This window comes from Anticarsia gemmatalis, chromosome 19, assembly GCF_050436995.1.
Source record: "Anticarsia gemmatalis isolate Benzon Research Colony breed Stoneville strain chromosome 19, ilAntGemm2 primary, whole genome shotgun sequence".
Classification (NCBI taxonomy): Eukaryota; Metazoa; Arthropoda; class Insecta; order Lepidoptera; family Erebidae; genus Anticarsia; species Anticarsia gemmatalis.
Genome location: NC_134763.1, coordinates 7632105 through 7649292, shown reverse-complemented (window position 1 = coordinate 7649292; position 17188 = coordinate 7632105). Strand labels below are relative to the sequence as shown.

The 17188-nt window shown below is 35.0% G+C and overlaps 2 protein-coding genes and 1 pseudogene across 2 annotated transcripts; 2 read left to right on the top strand and 1 right to left on the bottom strand.

Moving 5' to 3' along the window:
• LOC142981286 (sodium channel protein Nach-like) lies at positions 1-5010 on the top strand (annotated as a pseudogene).
• A 178-nt stretch (positions 5011-5188) lies between these two features.
• LOC142980975 (NAD-dependent protein deacetylase sirtuin-2-like) lies at positions 5189-12056 on the top strand. Its single transcript, XM_076126619.1, has 7 exons — positions 5189-5337; positions 5413-5670; positions 6684-6890; positions 7247-7396; positions 7682-7874; positions 8319-8502; positions 8955-12056. The coding sequence occupies exons 1-7, from the start codon at positions 5220-5222 to the stop codon at positions 9069-9071; spliced, it is 1227 nt and encodes a 408-aa protein (XP_075982734.1). The 5' UTR covers positions 5189-5219; the 3' UTR covers positions 9072-12056.
• spn-A (RAD51 recombinase homolog spn-A) lies at positions 12049-17087 on the bottom strand. The gene is made up of 6 exons (XM_076126620.1): positions 16738-17087; positions 15603-15802; positions 14873-15020; positions 14185-14393; positions 13604-13733; positions 12049-12933 (listed from the first exon to the last, which is right to left on the bottom strand). The coding sequence occupies exons 1-6, from the start codon at positions 16819-16821 to the stop codon at positions 12688-12690; spliced, it is 1017 nt and encodes a 338-aa protein (XP_075982735.1). The 5' UTR covers positions 16822-17087; the 3' UTR covers positions 12049-12687.
• Between the last annotated feature and the right edge of the window lie 101 nt (positions 17088-17188).

Here is a 17188-nt window from a genome sequence, read left to right as displayed (position 1 = left end):
ATGAAACCTAACACCCCATGGTGGCACAAATACAGGAGGGATAAATTTAAAAAAATGAACTATCTAACGATAGAAATGATTGTACGGAAAAGTCTTGTGGAAACTATCAAGGAATTTTTGGAAAATTGCTCCATTGGGTCTGTTAAACAGATACGGGATAAGAACTCTTGTCTTTTAGTAAGGTACATACCCCTTATTTATTTTTTACCTATCGGAGTTATGTGTGTATCATAAATAATTTTTATCATAAATGAAAACTTGTAATTGGCCGTCGTCTACTATTTATACTTATGCATTAATGTGTTAGCTGTAAGTTTTCCAAAAATGTATTATAAAATAAAATAATTATCATTTGCTCTAACAATAAAGAAAAACATAGTGATGCATGCCTAAAATTTTTTTTATACTTACATTTATTGAAGGCATAGGATTTATATTTTTTGAGCTTGTATAATACATACATAATTATTTTCACCTACGGCCAGTCTTATTTAATTTAAACACTACAGTAATACAGAAAATTCTATCCACAGATTATTCTGGGTAGGTATATTCTGCCTCGCGTTCTCGAACATCTGCATCTTCCTGCGCTCCACGTGGGTGACGACGCTGACGAGGCCGTTCATTGTCACCAGCGAGTCCTCCACCTACCCCATCAAGGACATAGACTTCCCTGCAGTGGCCTTGTGTAATATCAACAGGATCAGTCGCAAAGCCACTATAGAATACGCTAAGAAAACGTAAGTTGAAAATCACAGATCGATAAGTACGAAATAAATACACTACGTATAAATCATATGTGTATAATATAAGCAAGCTTTCGAAGGACGGTATCGATGACGCAGTCAATTCATGCGCAGAAATCTCAGTGACTTTCTTAATTATTACTGATTTCCTGCAGTCATTACGGATTTGGAAATTGCAGGGCTTCAAATCTCGGAGCCCGTAGCTGTGATGTATTCTTGTTAACGGCTAGTGGTGTCGGAAAAGCACGTATTAAATTGAGAATGGGCCCAATCTGTGTACTCGAATACAAACCTTAACATTAGGCCAATATATTCGCATATTTATTTATTTATTTATTTATTTATTAACTTCATATACAAAAGTTGTATAATGGCGGACTTAATGCCAATGGCATTCTCTATCATATCACTCGAGTGGGTAGTTTTAGGGTAACTGACCAAATTGACTAGACATTTGAAAAAAACTTTATTTCATCTCATCCCTTGATCTTGTAGACTACGCCACCTGAACCTAAGAAACTTGACGTCATCATACCTGGAGAAGTTCTACGAGAACATGGGCAGATTGATAGACTACCGGTACGAGGAGGAGCATGCCATGAAGGCCACAGACCCTCGTCCGCTGCAGAACTATAATATCAACCACTTGATGGGAGCCGTGCGTAATTAACATCTAATTTTACCTAAATTGCTTTCCTTGCCTTTAAAATTCTAGCTTTTATAATGGAACCTTACTCCTCCGCACGCAATGGTAGCAGCGTAGCGATCTAAACTACTACGCCACAGCAGCAGTCAAAAAGATAGTTCAGTCTACCGTCTGTGGCTAAACTCTAGTCTTTATCATCTCGTCACTCGGTATTATCAAGTTTAAAAAATCGTGCTACAATTTTCCATTGTTTAATCCTTATCATTCGATATCCGCGGAGAAAAACGGCAGATACATTACAAGACTAAAGTGTTTGATACAGACTTTAATTAAAATCAACAACATTTACATATTATTATGTTTTCTGTAAGTTTATGGTCATTTTAAGTTTACAACGTTTTTTCAATTTATTCTTCAGCTAGCACCAAACTGTACGAAGATGATGCTGAAATGCAGATGGGCGGGCGAGGAGGTGAACTGCTCCACAATCTTCAAGACCCGGAGAACTGGTTTAGGACATTGCTGTGCCTTCAATTATGTGCTCGACCTGAACTCAGCTGATAGGTGGGTGTTTTATATCGTACTAGCTTTCCGCCCGTAGCTTCTCCCGCGTGGAATTTACTCCCTTCAGGAGGAAATTAACTACCTTCGGATTTGACTGACTTAAAAAAGGGGTAAGGAAAAACCCCGTGAACATGTGAAGAGAAGAAAAAAAAACATTCAGTACACATCTATACTAATCTATACTAATATCTATACTAATCTATACTAATATTATAAAGCTGAAGAGTTTGTTTGTTTGTTTGAACGCGCTAATCTCAGGAACTACTGGTCCGATTTGAAAAATTATTTCAGTGTTAGATAGTCCATTTATCGAGGAAGGTTATAGGCTATATATCATCACGCTACTACCAATAGGAGCAGAGTACCAGTGAAAAATGTTACAAAAACGGGGAAAATTCTTAATGCTTATGTAACGCAAGCGAAGTTGCGCGGGTCAGCTAGTACTTATATATGTTCCGTGACATCCATTAATTGTCATGCATGCTATGTCATCAGCCCCACTGGAATTATAGCTCCGGTGAAGAAGCAAGTGGTGCCGGGAGCCAACAATGGTCTGATGGTGGTCGTGGACCCGTTGAGATCTGACTACTCTTACCGTTTGGGAGGCAGAAGTGGATTGCAGGTTTGGACGATGGCCTATTTGTTGTCTGGCCAAAAATATCAATATTGTTTATTTAAAAAAAACACACACAGGTATCATTGATCGCTAGGACTTTTATGCTTAAATAAACAAAGGCACAGCTAAATATCAGCTGGGTCAAAAACAACGATTTGAAGATACTTATTGGTTCGTAAGTAACAAATTCCTGAACCTTATGTACACCGTAATTAAAATTTTGGCCACTACTCAACAGCTATCGTCAAATCTCACAATATAGGTCGGACAAAGGTCCTCATAATTCACACCATATTTAATTTGTTACTCTAATTAAATAGGCACTGAAACATCAAATAAAATAATCTTTTACTTCAGGTAATGATCTACGACCCGCGAAAGTTCCCAGACCTGAGTGGCGGTAGAATCTTATACCGCATAGCACAGTCTGATCAAGCCGTGTTCCTGCAAATAAATTCTATAAAACAATACGCCACGGCCGAAGTCAGGAAATACTCTTACGAAACGGTTAGTACCTCCAGAAAAAGTTTCAGTTTCAGCCTTATAATCGCGACACTCAATGTCGTCCCCAATCGGCTTTAGATTCGTTTGGTATTTCAAAATTATGTAGGGCTCTTGGCTTTGAAAGTACGCTAGAGGCAGTTATTAAAAAACTTCCATAGTTTACTACCTGATCCATAAAAGTAGGAAATTTTCCCTCGTGTTTCAATAAATTGGCAGAAGATGATAACAAATAGTACTAGACCGATATATTATTATGATTCTGAATGGATGAATTGATGACTAATTCAGCTAGAGTACCCAATACAGGTAATAGCAAAGAATAATAACAATTACTTGAACAGAAACTGTATACAGAATAGAATAGATAAAACTAATAGGTACAAACTTCGAGAATAACCATGAAAATATCACTATATCAAACTTAAATGCTTATGTTTTTCTTTCAGAGAAAATGTTTATTTCGAAACGAATTGAAGGAGATATTTGGCAACAAGTACTCGTACAGTTCATGTCTGATCCGATGTCGGATACAAACGGTCCACTCTCTATGTAACTGTGTACCTTATTTCTATCCCAGTTCTATCTACAAGGACACTGAAATCTGCACGCCGAGTCACTTGAGATGCCTTAATAAGTATAAAGGTAATGTTTTAAAGCATTTGTATAAAACAACGAAGTTTTTTTTAAGACATAAACAACCCAATGTCGATGAAACAACGGTGTTTTTCTTTAAGACACAAAACACAAACAACCAGATCCGATACCACTATTTATGGATCACAAAAATACTTATGTGAGTGGGCATCGAACCCAGGACACTCGCGCGCAACAGTCAGATCGTGGTAACCTAAACCACCAAGTCATAGACACCGTATTGTTGTTTTTGTTACACTTTTCTATCAAACCTTGGTGTCAAAACGTTGTTATATTAGGTACAGTTGTAAATTATCTCTTAAATCATGAAATCAACTTGCGCTACTAGGTACTTTTCAGCAGTAATTATTCTATGGTAGTTTTCACCGGTGTTGCTCATCTAATTTCATTACTTTCTTCCAGGAATACTTATTTTTTGAGTAAAAACACATTTTCCATTTCAGAAAAACTGCTATACATATTTCCACGAGACGCTGAACACACAGAGGGCCTAGAGGCAGAACTAGCTGATTCTCTAGTCTGTCCCGATTGTCTTCCAGACTGTGAACTAACGCAACATTTTATAAGAAACTATAAAGTATCTCTGAAACCTCAGATGCCTAACAGATTTGAACACAATTTTCTGTCAGTATACCGTCATTGTCGTTATTTCCATTGAAGGAATGTCTACAGGTTTGAAACTATACTTTTACTTTTCAGTGACGGGGTCAATCTTACCGATAAATGCGTCCTAAGCATTTACCACCCTACTGCTGTAGGTACCTTGCATCGGCTTGATGTGGTGTCCTATTGGTATGAGATATTGAGTGAGTAAACGTATGGCCGGTATGTGTTTTTGCTTTTTTTTCTAACTATCTTTTCTAACAAAAATTTTAAACTTTTCAGGCAACATTGGTGGTTTTGCGGGCATGATGATGGGCATTGGGTACTTTACCCATGTTGAAGTACTTTACTATGCAACCATTCGATTCATGAGAGCTATTTACATTAATTTCAGAAAGTATAATCGAAAATAAATCATTGATTTTAATTATGTACCTATGTATTATAATTGTAAAGCAAAAAACTTACCACTCATGTAACATAATTAAACTTGTCTAATTTTATTGTTCTTTATAGTCTTATTACATTTTTATTTGCAAGCAGTTAAAATGTGAGGGCATAATTGTTCCCACCGTCGTTTTCAAAACTACTAAAGTTAACTATTTTTTACTAGTGGCCACCCTGAAACTCACCACATGACATTATTGTTAGTGTTTACAAAGCCAGTAATGAAATAGGCATACTTGCTAAGCAGATATAGAGCAATTTATATATTTTTAATTGGAAAATAATGCACATATTATTTGTATAAATGTTCAATTAACTCTCGTATTTCTAACCAAAAATAGTTTTTCTATAAATGCACATCGGGCAAAGTACAGTTTTAAAAATAACTACGTACATACATATCCAATCTCTTTTCATTTTGGTATAACGTTATTCCAAAATGCGCCTTTTCTGTTTGTCAAAGTGTCCGTGGCAAAAAAGGTGGACAAAGGGTCCGAGTCGCAATTTAGTTTATTTACGTAGAATGTCGGCTAATTCACCCCCTGGGAAGAGTGATGGTGAGTTATAATTCTAATCAGAAGCAATTGCTATTTTTAAATACGAATATTTTAAATATTTTGGCATGATTTTAGGTGATGAACCTGTGGATAAGCCAGCGCCGAGTGTCGCACCGAGTGTTGCGCCGAGCGTCCCGCCAAATCCTGTAGATAGTTTAGGTGCTCGGATCCGAGACTTGGATGTGGATACTATTCGTCGATATTTTGCTCAAAAACTGGGATTTTATGAGTCCAGTGTTTTGGAGGAGGTTAATTTGGATGGCATAGTAAAATGGATTAAAAGCGACCGTTGTAAAAATATTATTACGCTGGCCGGCGCTGGTATTTCAACATGTAAGTAATTGAAAACTTATTTTGAGTTCTTTCAGTCTATGTATTTGATAAATAATTAGAATTTAGAACAATAAAATTCTGTCTAAATGTGTTTGTTTACATGTTTTCTTTTCAGTAATGCCTGTGTTATTTGTTTTAATTATTTTTGATTTACAATTTTTATTTAAAATAACCAAGATTATCAAATCGTAAACATGATTTTGATTTTGCATGAAAAAAAATTGTGATGTTTTTATTATATTGATAACTCATTTGATTACTAACATCATTAATCAACAAATATAAAATTCCTAAAAGTAAAATTGCAAAAGATTTTATAAGTTGCTTACGAAAACCACACTAATAAAAAATAGTAAAAACCAACATAGTAACAAAACAAAAGTCATCAAAAAATCATTAAAATAAGGCCTTGCTATTTAAATGGCCGCCATTAAATTGACCACAAACAATAACATATGTTTTAAACTTTGTTTACAGCGGAAAATTAATATGTCATTGTGTGCACAAGCAAGGTCAATTCCCTCCTATTAATGGAAACTTATCACTCTATGGCTTATTCATAGAATTTATAATATAATGTACCACAAATATGTCCTTGAGTATCTGTTGATATTATTAAATTGATAAACAATGATGATAAAAATAAAACATGATAAAAATGTTGTTATGAAATCATTTTGTGTAAGCATCCTTTTTTAGATGTGTTAACAAATCTAATGTCTTTGTATGGCCTTATGTTTTGATAAGTATTTAAACCTAGGCCTCATCTTTTTCCGATGTTAGATGGATTCTATATAAAAGTAATTATTTATTAAATAATAAGAGAAATTACACACCTGGACACCTGGCATGTGTCTTTTAACACTCACATTTAAGCAAATAGTTGTTAATTAATATAAATTAGATAAGACTAATACTACATTGTTGAGAATTGAACCCAAGACCTCATTGTCAACTCCTTTTTACTTAAAATTGAAAATATTACCAACTTTTATGTCTTCTTTATATTTCAGCTGCAGGAATTCCAGATTTCCGTAGTCCAGAGACTGGCCTATACCACAATTTACAGAAATATGATCTGCCTGAACCACAAGCAATATTTGAAATTAACTTCTTCAGACAAAACCCTAAACCATTTTTCATGTTGGCCAAAGAACTGTATCCGGGGAGCTTCAAACCTACTGTGTCACATTATTTCATAAGACTTTTAAATGAGAAAGGTAATTTTCAATAATCACTTAACATATGAAAAGAAGTGTGAATGAATCAAGGGCAGTTTGTAAGGTTTGTACTGACTGGAGTTCTTTTCATTGCTGTCTACCCTTATGAGAGAAAGGCTTAATTGAAGAGAATTCTAGTATGTAGCATGCTCCTGATCTGGTTGAACTTAATCAATATTAAAAATATATGTAGATCTCTTTCTTATTAGAAAAAAAATTACAATGTGACAACATTTGAACATGTGTTTTTTTTTATTTTTTTCATCAAAATATGTCAATAACATTAAATTGTCCTGGGTAGAACCAGGGGTATAAACTATTTAGTTTATTAACACTTATGTGTGCTCGTATTGCAGGATTACTGTATCGTCACTACACACAGAACATTGACACTCTAGAACGATGCGCCGGCATTCCTGAAGAGAAGCTAGTAGAGGCTCACGGAACATTCTACACGTCACACTGTATAGACTGCCGCAAGGAATACCCCCTTGAATTTGTTAAGGGTAAGTTTTAACATATACAATCCCCCTGTTTACTTAATTTTTGTTTTACAATATTAATTGCTATTTTCGTCCTAAACGAACATGTTTATAATTAAATAACTGTACTATAGTCTGCAACTCACTAGAGAGCCTTGATAAAGGTTGGAAGGTGAAGAATATAAAAATTAAACCTACTTTGTCTATTACTCAGAATTACATGTACTACAAAGTAAAGTAAAATTTTGTAAGTGATGATAATGGTCCTAGGACTTCTCAACCTTACATAACCCGCGTTTTTGTTTCCAGAGCGTATATTCTCAGACCAGATTCCTATTTGCACTGAATGCCCTGGAGTGGTGAAGCCAGACATAGTGTTCTTTGGTGAGAGTCTACCTGAAAGGTTCCACCGGTGCCTTCAGGAAGATTTCCAGAAGTGTGACATGCTCATCATCATGGGTTCCTCACTTGAAGTACAACCATTTGCCTCTCTGATTGATATGTAAGTGGGTTTACATACAGTATACAACATGCCACTTTAATGGCTTATTTCCTTCAACATATGGGTAGGTTTCGGGCTAAATAATTATGTAACAAACAAAAAAAACATGGCATGTTGTATATGGCTCAAAATAATACAATGTTTTACCATAGTTGCAACCCAACTCAGTCCCATTCACTATGCAATCTGCAGTAAAACTTCAAGCACAGTGATGTAAAATAAGTGATTAGCAATATTCTGATATTAAATTAAAAACGAAAACATGAATCTGCTTGTGTAGACTAAGGCCCAGTTTCAGTTTATTAGGTGTCAACTACCAGATCCCACCAAACCTATCTGCTAAATGAAATGACAGTAAAAGTACGCAAAGAACTGTCAAAAATCTATCTATGTGCTATCTAATAGTTTAAAACCTTGCCTTATAATTGTTTATGTCTTCGCCAGGGTACCAGAATGGTGTCCACGCCTGCTCATAAACCGTGAGAAGGCAGGCGTGAGATGTCCTCTCCTGATGTGGGGCATGATGGGTGGAGGCCTGCAGCTGGACGAGGACTCCGTGCGGGACGTGGCGCGCCTCGGCGACTGTGATGACGGGTGTCAGGACCTGGCTGATAGGCTTGGATGGGGAGTAAGTATAATCCATACAAAATACGCCACGTCTGTTATACCCGAGGCAATGTTAGTCCTATGTAATAGAGTGGCGAGCCTATTACTATTAAGCGGACCGTTAATACCGAGAAAATATTTTTATTAAAATTAGAAAAAGAAACCTTCACTGCCCTGTTATCCATATTGTTCTTCCACAGCTTAATCGTTTAACTGATTTGTTGATATTTTACTTGGAGATAGGAAAGCCCGGAACTAAATCAAAGTTGCTCGATGGCGCAGTGGTTAAGGTCGCCACACCATTGGGTTCGATCCCATACGGAACAATTATTTGTGCGATCCACAAATGGTTGTTTCGGGTCTGGTTGTTCTTTGTATCCGTTGTTTATGTTTAAAATGTCCCCGCGACACGAGCATTCTTAGTGCGGGAGTTGTTAAAAAAAACATATTTTAAAAGGATAATTGTTTCCTCAGGACGAGCTCCGTGCACTAGTGGCATCAGAACACGAGCGACTGGACCGTGAGGGGGGGTTGTCGCCGCACGCCACCCCCGCGCCTTCCTCCCCCGCCCCCGTCGAGCCCAAGCTATGAGTACGTGATACATACACAACTGTAGCGCGATTTTCTACAGTCGATACTACCAAGTAAAAAATTGACATTTAAAATGTACTGCAAAAATAGTTCTTACAACGCCCGCTAGAGGCGCTGATCAATTCTTCATGCGGAATTTGCCGGTAGCTAGCCGGTTGTCGGTAGCTGATAGTGGTAGATAATCGCGCTACTGTTTTCTTATGTTTAGTTAGAGCAAGGCCTGCCTCATTACTTCACATACGTTTCTACTCATCGAGGTAATACAAATTTTCGACTGATTGTGTAGTTGGTGCCGAAACGTCAAGAAAACCAACGTCGATAATGAGTAACTGTTGATATTATCAATGCAAAAACGGTATAAAAAGACAATTTAAAATGTCTCGCTGGTAAAACAGTACCTTAGTAGAAAATTCATTGTAAGTTTAGTGATGCAGGCCTTAATTTGCCTTAAAGGGGTATCTGGATTCTAGTGATAAACCAATCATTCAAGTAATCAATATAAAGTTGGGTAGTCATTTGAGCTTGATAGTCAAAATGTTTCCTGCATAATACATACAAAATAATAGTTGTTAGACAAAAATAACACCAATATAGATATAATGGAAATTATTATAGAAATCCAGGTAATTTATGGTACTTATTAAACACTAATGAGGTTAGGCTTGCTACACACGTATTCGGTTCGGCAATATTTATCAAACAACAAAACCGACTCGACTCACTTGTTCGGCTTGTGCCGATCGGGTTCATCTACACATATTCGGTTTGCCGCCTGTCTAAACCGATTAAAGCCGAACCGAATATGTTTCTAGCAAGCCTTATAAAATCGATTTTTGTTGATCTTAATCGATTTGTTATAAAAGTTAGATGGTATTGGTGTTGCCTGTGCCTCATAAAATAATGTTAGTTTTTTAATTATTTATTTTTATTTATTGTCGTAGTGCTGGGGGTATGTACTTTGGTTTTAGTTTTTATTTAAGTGCGCGTTGTCTAGTTTTGACGAGTAAGTTACCAGGTAGGGATCGAACAAGATACGTCAATGTTGGTTATTCACTTATTTATCATAGTTATGTATGCAGCTTATAATAATGCTGATCAATAATTGATTGATCATCTAATTGGTCTATTTGTGTTTCACATCAGGAGTTTTTTAGGCTGGTAATTTTGAATCTTGAGTTGCTATAGCAACACTAGCAAAAATAATACGCTCCTAAAATTCTTCCGATGTGAAAATGTTTTCAATTTCATTCAAATGTTTTCGTTAAAACTTCATTATGTACTTACGATTATTGAATTTTATATTTATAAAATGACTATTTAAAAAATATTGTTTGGATAAGTATTCATTAGAGATGACAAAGAATTTGTAATAATATCGATGCCTCATACTTATATAATCGTAAGCCACAAAATAGCTTCGTTTTTCATGTGTTTTGTAATGTATGAGACACATTTTTGACTACGATTATATACCTAGGAGATATCGATATGTCTGTAGGTAATATTTATATAAAAAATGTGTGATCTTGTAGTAATAATACGCGGGTATAGTGTTGTAGTCGTAAGGATATCGTCGACTAGTCAGTGGCGCAACGTTAGGAACTTAGTCGATTATTTTCATACTTACTAAACTCATTTTAATCTCACATCTTTAAAAATATGGCCCTTTAAATTAAAACTTTTGATTTAAAGAGCAATAATTATAGTACTGAAAGTTTCGTGAGAAAGTTTTCTTAAATAATTTTAAGTGAAATTAAAATGAATTTAGTACAGTTATTAAATCGACATTAAATATTAAAGAGCAATTATAAAATAATTTACACATTGCATGACCAATTTTTAAATTTTATTTCAATAAGAATGTTTTTTAAGTTAAATTATTTAAATATTGACGTTTATTTTATCAGATGTATGCATTTTATGTTAAAACCGACATCTTCCATTTAAATTTGATTCCTATAGTAAGTAGTATTAAAAGGTCTTATGATACAGATTATTAGATATAATTGCGTGCTAAAGTTTTCTTAGCTATAAACGATTATTTTTGTAAGTGCATAGAAGTAGTACAGTTATTGCAATATACATTGTACGGCTATGCCATGGAAAACAGTATTTTTTTTTCTCAGTAGTGCTACAAGTTTTTTTAAGTTCTCCATTGTGCGGCACTGCTGCGCAAGGGTCTCCACCTGAATTAAGGCAGTGGTTAAGCCAACAAAGTCCACCACGCTGACCAAGTACAGGATCGGGACTTTGCATGTCCTTAAGAAATGCGTTTTAGAAAAGATAATAGTCCCTGAGGTAAGGTGGGGGCATAATGAATATTAATATTCATAACTCATCCTTTATACTGGACTGTTTTTCATGGTTTAGACGTTAATATTTCTCCAAAGCAATAAGTACGTGCCCACACGAGTGATACATATAAAATTGTACATTAATGTACATAGCTGTAACGATTACATAATATAAACAAGTATATCAAATTAAAAACCAGCTTGAAATATGATTGTTTATGTTCTGATTTTCTTAAACGATAATAATTATCTTAGTAATGTACGTTTGTTGAGTACACGTGCACGTAATATCTAAGCGTGTACGCTTGACCCTTATTTAAGCGTACACGAGACTAAACACTTCTTTGAAACTCTGTGATGCCATTAAGGAGAAAATACATTATTTTTTCGTTTCAAATTATGTAATAAAAATAATGGTTTTTTTATTTGGATAACATTTTTCAAAGGAAATCAGAACATGTAGATATCCGCCTTATAAACATTTTGCTATAAACAATATCATATACATTAGACTAAAGTAACGTAAGCTGGTTTACGAAAATCGCATTTAAATATATTTTGTTACGATTCAGTTTTCAATAGTTCGAAACGAGCACGTTATATAAAATTTAAAGTTATTATATACTGCTGTTGGTACTTGCAATACATATAAATTGTTGTATGCCATTGAGAAAATAAACGCATTATACTATTTAAAATTGTTTTATTTATTATCCATAACATAAATGATTACTGTATATACAATGAGATGAGAGAAAGAATTAAGTGACGCATGCAAATTGAAAAAAGCGTAAAAGTATTAATAGTATTATTTTTCAATTCATGTTGAACAATATTTTCTGCCATCAAATAAGTAAATCTGTAATGCTAGTATGTCCAAAGAAACCAGTATTTTTATACAATTATTTACAAGGCCCTGTGATGTTGGTTACTCAACCAATGGAGTATACTAGTCTTTTAGTACTAAAGTATTAATCACTGCCAATCACTGGTCATTCAAATCATTAACAAGGGATTCTAACAACCTGCGCCGAAATGTTAATTTCGCGTTAATTCCCGTATTCTATTATACATTAAACTAAAGTTTAAAAGTTATAATTCTAAAGGCTGTGAAACAAACATGTTTTTGTACCATCTTAAACATGCAACGTGAGAGTTTAAAAGTTATGATGTTTTTGTATCAATTGAGTTTGAACCGATTACCACACTCCGAGCGTAACTAGAGCCGTTTATGTAAATCCCAGTGTGAAGTTAATGCCATTTTTTCGTACTTTCCATATGGGCAGGAAAAATCGAATTTCGTTTAAATATCTATTCAAACCCTATTCCTTAGCATCAGTGATTCCTTCAGTACTGATAGCGAACATAGCTTCGGTCTCCGGTAAACAAGGGCTGTCGTATATCTTGCACACTCTGTTGTCCCCGCGACCCTTCCTCAAGTAAAGTCTAGTGGTAGACGCGTGAGCTATGATGTGTCCTCCAATGGGCTTCTTTGTGTCCGCATTGAATACGCCCACTGAGTCCACTTGGGCTACCACTTGGTTGGTTATTATTACAGCTACGCCGAACTGTTGACAAAGAATAAATAGTTAAAATCTATACTAATACTAGCGGACCCGACAGACGTTGTCCTGTCTAATAAATTAAAAATTAAATAAAAAAAATATTTATACATTGTCTAGCGGACAAAATTGTGAATCTAAACCATTCTCAGATCCCCCTTGAACACACACAAAAAATTTCATCAAAATCGGTCCCGTCGTTTAAAAGAAGTTCAGTGACATACACACCTACAGAAGAATTATATATATATATAAAGATTATAAAGCTGAAGAGTTTGTTTGTTTGAACGCGCTAATCTCAGGAACTACTGGTTCGAATTGAATAATTATTTTTGTGTTGAATAGATCATTAATCGAGGAAGGCTTTAAGCTATAACATCACGCTACGGCCATTACGAGCGGAGTAGCAACGAAAAATATTACAAAAACGGGGAAATAATGACGTGTTCAAAACTATATTTAGGATGAGAGAGTGATCACTTAAACAAGTTTAATTAGTGATTATCAAGTTTTTTTATGATTTTCAAGGTTCATGTAGTCACGATGATTGCTATCACCGCGCGGAAATCATGGGTTCGATTTCCGTACGAAACAGATATTGGATTTGGGATTTATTGGGTATTTTGTAACTTTGTTTGTATTTTTTGTGTAGAAATGTATTAAAATCGAAACATACCTCGTCAGCCAATCTGAGCAGCATTCTCATAAATCTACCGAGATGCAGTTGTCTTGAGTTGAGCTCCCCACGACCTGAGTAGTCAGTTCTGTATAAGGCTGTTGCACTGTCCACTATTATCAGAGAATATCTGAAAGTATAAAGCAGGTTAATAAAAAAATTGCTAGTCAACAGATTTTCTATTCATAGGCTTTAAAACATTATATTTTTTTCTATATGAATAAAGCAGCACATAACCGCGACTTTACGTGATAGGCATTTTTTTTAAATAAATTATTTTTTTTCGTCATAAAATCTGTGATATTTTTTTTTCTTTTATATTTCATTAATTTTTATTACAGCCTTCTGTTGTATCCCACTGCTGAGCAAAGGCCTTCCCTTAACCCCTCCAAACCTCTCAGTCCTGAACAGTTTCATAATTTCAACTATGGTCGCAGGCGGCCTGAGACCACGGCGAGTGCAACCTGCGCCGAAACGTTAGGCATTTGTTAAAATGCGTGTTCGCGTTAATTCCCGTATCCTATTATACATTAAACATGCAACGCGAGAGTTTAAAAGTTATGATTTCAACTATGAGTTACCTGGACTCAGCCATCATAGCGCACGCCTGGACTAGCAACTGCGTCTGATGATCGGTGTTGTAAGCTCTTGCGTAGGCGACATTGTCTAATACCGCGGCCCCGTCCATGCCGTAACGCTGTGCCACGGCGAGCAAGCGCTCCGGACGGAATGTCCCTTCTGTGTCGATGTACATGCATTTACCCTCGCCGCCTGACTGCTCTATCGGCAACTAAGAAATATAAAGAGAATTAAAATAATATTCTAGGCTAGTAGTAGTAGAGTGTGTGTGTGAACAGCAAAAGACAATCAATCAATAGTAATTAACTATAATAATGGTAAGGCCAGTACGGAGTGATTTCAGCTACTGAATAGATTTTAAGTGTTTGAATTTGGACCTGATACTGTTGAATTCATCTATCCTATACATATGATATTACTACATGAATCTTCATGACTAATTTTTAGTTGACTCCACCTCCTTTACAATGAAAGAACAAAACGAACATATTTTGATAATTATTAGTTGTCTTTGGACCTGTTACAGCTCCCCCTTGAAAAGCCATCTGGGGTTGGTATCACTGATTTCGCATCCTTTCTGGAACCTCTTATTTTCAGATAATTACTATTATAGCTACATAGTTATTTCTTCTGCCACAAAGCTCATCACTAGTAACATTGCCTAAAATAAACAGTCTATAACTATCTTACCTGACATGTAACAGCCAGAGTATGACACAGTTGTGTCTTGCCAGTCCTGAACTCCCCAAATATTTCCGTAATGGAGCCTGTCTCTATTCCACCACCCAATAGTCTGTCCAACTCTTTAGAGCCAGTTGTCAACTGAATTATCTCAGATCTGGAATCAAACAAAGATCTTTTTAATACATTGCTTTAAGTGAGTAGAAAACAGAATCTACAATCTTTAGTACAAAGTATGCTGATCAGATTTGAATAAAATTTTATACAATGACAGTTTAAGATTTAAGAGAGGACATGAGATAGTTTCTCGTGGGTAAGACCTATATCTTTATAAGAAATGAATGAAAGCAGTTTTATCGGACTTATTGTTAAGAATAATGATAGCTGACACAGACCTTTTAATTCTCCATAGTCCAAGTACATAATCCTTTGTTACTTACCTACCACAGTCCAGACATGTTATCAATGACAACACATTTTATTTTATAACTTGATTCAAGTTTCGAATTATAATACTTAGCTAGTAAGTTTTACCTAACAATTTAACATCTGTCTTGAAAAAATACATAAAATTAACCATGAAATGCATACTTTCAAGACAATACATGATTGAAAATACTATTTCACTGAGAATACTTAAAACATTTTAGTAGACTGATGAATTTATGTGACAACCATACCTAAGTTTCTTTAAAAAAACTCTTCACAAATGAAATTTCCAGTGTCAATAAATAGCTACCTTTTTTGATGAAATTCTGTAGCAGTTGTGAAGCCCATAGGCACCAACTTTGATGCTTCAGCTAAGATCTTATCTGCTTTGGCTTCAGATATGCCTTTGATAGTGATCAGCCATTTTTTCGGAGCATATGCCACTGACTCAACAGTGTGGTAACCAGCTTCTTCCAACTTTTTAATGTCTCCAGATGTAATTCCATTGCCCTAAGGAAAAAATTAAAGAGGTAAAATATCAAGTTTCATTATTTCCCATTACTAAAATACTTAATCAAGTTTGTTTAAATAAAAGACTGTCCCCTATACCCCATTTTATAGGTTTTAAAAACCACAGAATATGGTTTCGTTTGGTACACAGTAGGGATGTGTCGTTGAAGGTTTTTTCGTCAACGAAACGTTAACGTTGATTCTCGTTCGTCAACTAGTTAATCAACTAGTTATTTTCGTCAACGAGTTAACGGGCAACGAAAGTCCACTAGCGTTTTTAACGCTTCGACGTTATAGACAATAGACTTGAATAGACATCATTAATATGATTCCTTTTTTATCCTATTCTAAAATATTACAATTGATCAAACTAATCAAACAATATAAATTCTCATTTCAAATAATAATTATGTCATGATCATCCTAATGTTCGTCTATTTACCTTTAAAGTTTATTAATGTACTTAAGTTTATTTTAAAGTAACCAAATATAAGTTACGTTGAAAATAACAAAACGTTGCGTTTAGTTTCTCGTAATCTAACAAACGATGAAACGATTCAACTAGTAGTAAACGTCTTAACTTCTGTTGACTTCGTTCGTTGAGGAATTCAACTAGTTGATTTATAAACGGTTAACGTTAACGCCGTTGACGAGTAATCAACAGTTGATTCAACGAGTTCGTTGATTCAACGCCCATCACTAGTACACAGATAGTTTTTGATGAGATTTAACAGATAGTAAACTGTTTAAAACCCTAGGAAATCGTGCCACTAAATGGGACGAATAGTAATAAAAAAAATGACAGTGCTGTGAGGTATGAAGGTAGCTACCCGGATAATTAGTAATAGATATAGTATTGAATTTTTTAGAACAATACCAAGAGGTGTTTTAAAATCATGTTCAAACATGTCATAAGTATTAGTATGGTTATGTACCTCTAATTTATTGATAAGTTGTGGTCCGCACTCATCCAAGTCTTCCTCGGCAGTAGCAGTTACAGCGGAAGCCGTAGCAGTCATTGTTTTTAACACAACACTAATAATTGAATCCACTATCACCGAAACATCGAAATTCAACTTAGTCTATGCAAAACGTGCTATTTGCAAACCGTACGCTTATGTTCACGTCTTTCTGTTATGGGATATTATCATTGATGCACTATTTAATTCTATCTAACTACCAAAAACAATTACGAGATTTGAAAATATTATTTCTCGTGTTTTCAAGATGTCGAAATTTTATTGTCTTGATCAAGTGTCAACGATTGTCAAACTTTCCCTCCAAACTTCGTATTTCGTAAATAGATTGGTTTCTGAACGAATATAATAATATTAGGTAGATAGTATTAGGTGCAGCTGCCATTGGGCACCTAGCTAAAAATATTTT

Bases quoted from the DNA above. Each gene is read 5' to 3' on its own strand.
- LOC142980975 (XM_076126619.1), top strand. From the start codon at position 5,220: ATGCGCCTTTTCTGTTTGTCAAAGTGTCCGTGGCAAAAAAGGTGGACA. The intron at 7,397-7,681 runs GTAAGTTTTAAC...TTTTGTTTCCAG, and splicing joins CCCCCTTGAATTTGTTAAGG to AGCGTATATTCTCAGACCAG. The intron at 8,503-8,954 runs GTAAGTATAATC...TTGTTTCCTCAG, and splicing joins CTGATAGGCTTGGATGGGGA to GACGAGCTCCGTGCACTAGT.
- spn-A (XM_076126620.1), bottom strand. From the start codon at position 16,821: ATGACTGCTACGGCTTCCGCTGTAACTGCTACTGCCGAGGAAGACTTG. The intron at 15,021-15,602 runs GTAGCTATTTAT...GTTTGATTCCAG, and splicing joins ACAGAATTTCATCAAAAAAG to ATCTGAGATAATTCAGTTGA. The intron at 14,394-14,872 runs GTAAGATAGTTA...TATATTTCTTAG, and splicing joins CTCTGGCTGTTACATGTCAG to TTGCCGATAGAGCAGTCAGG.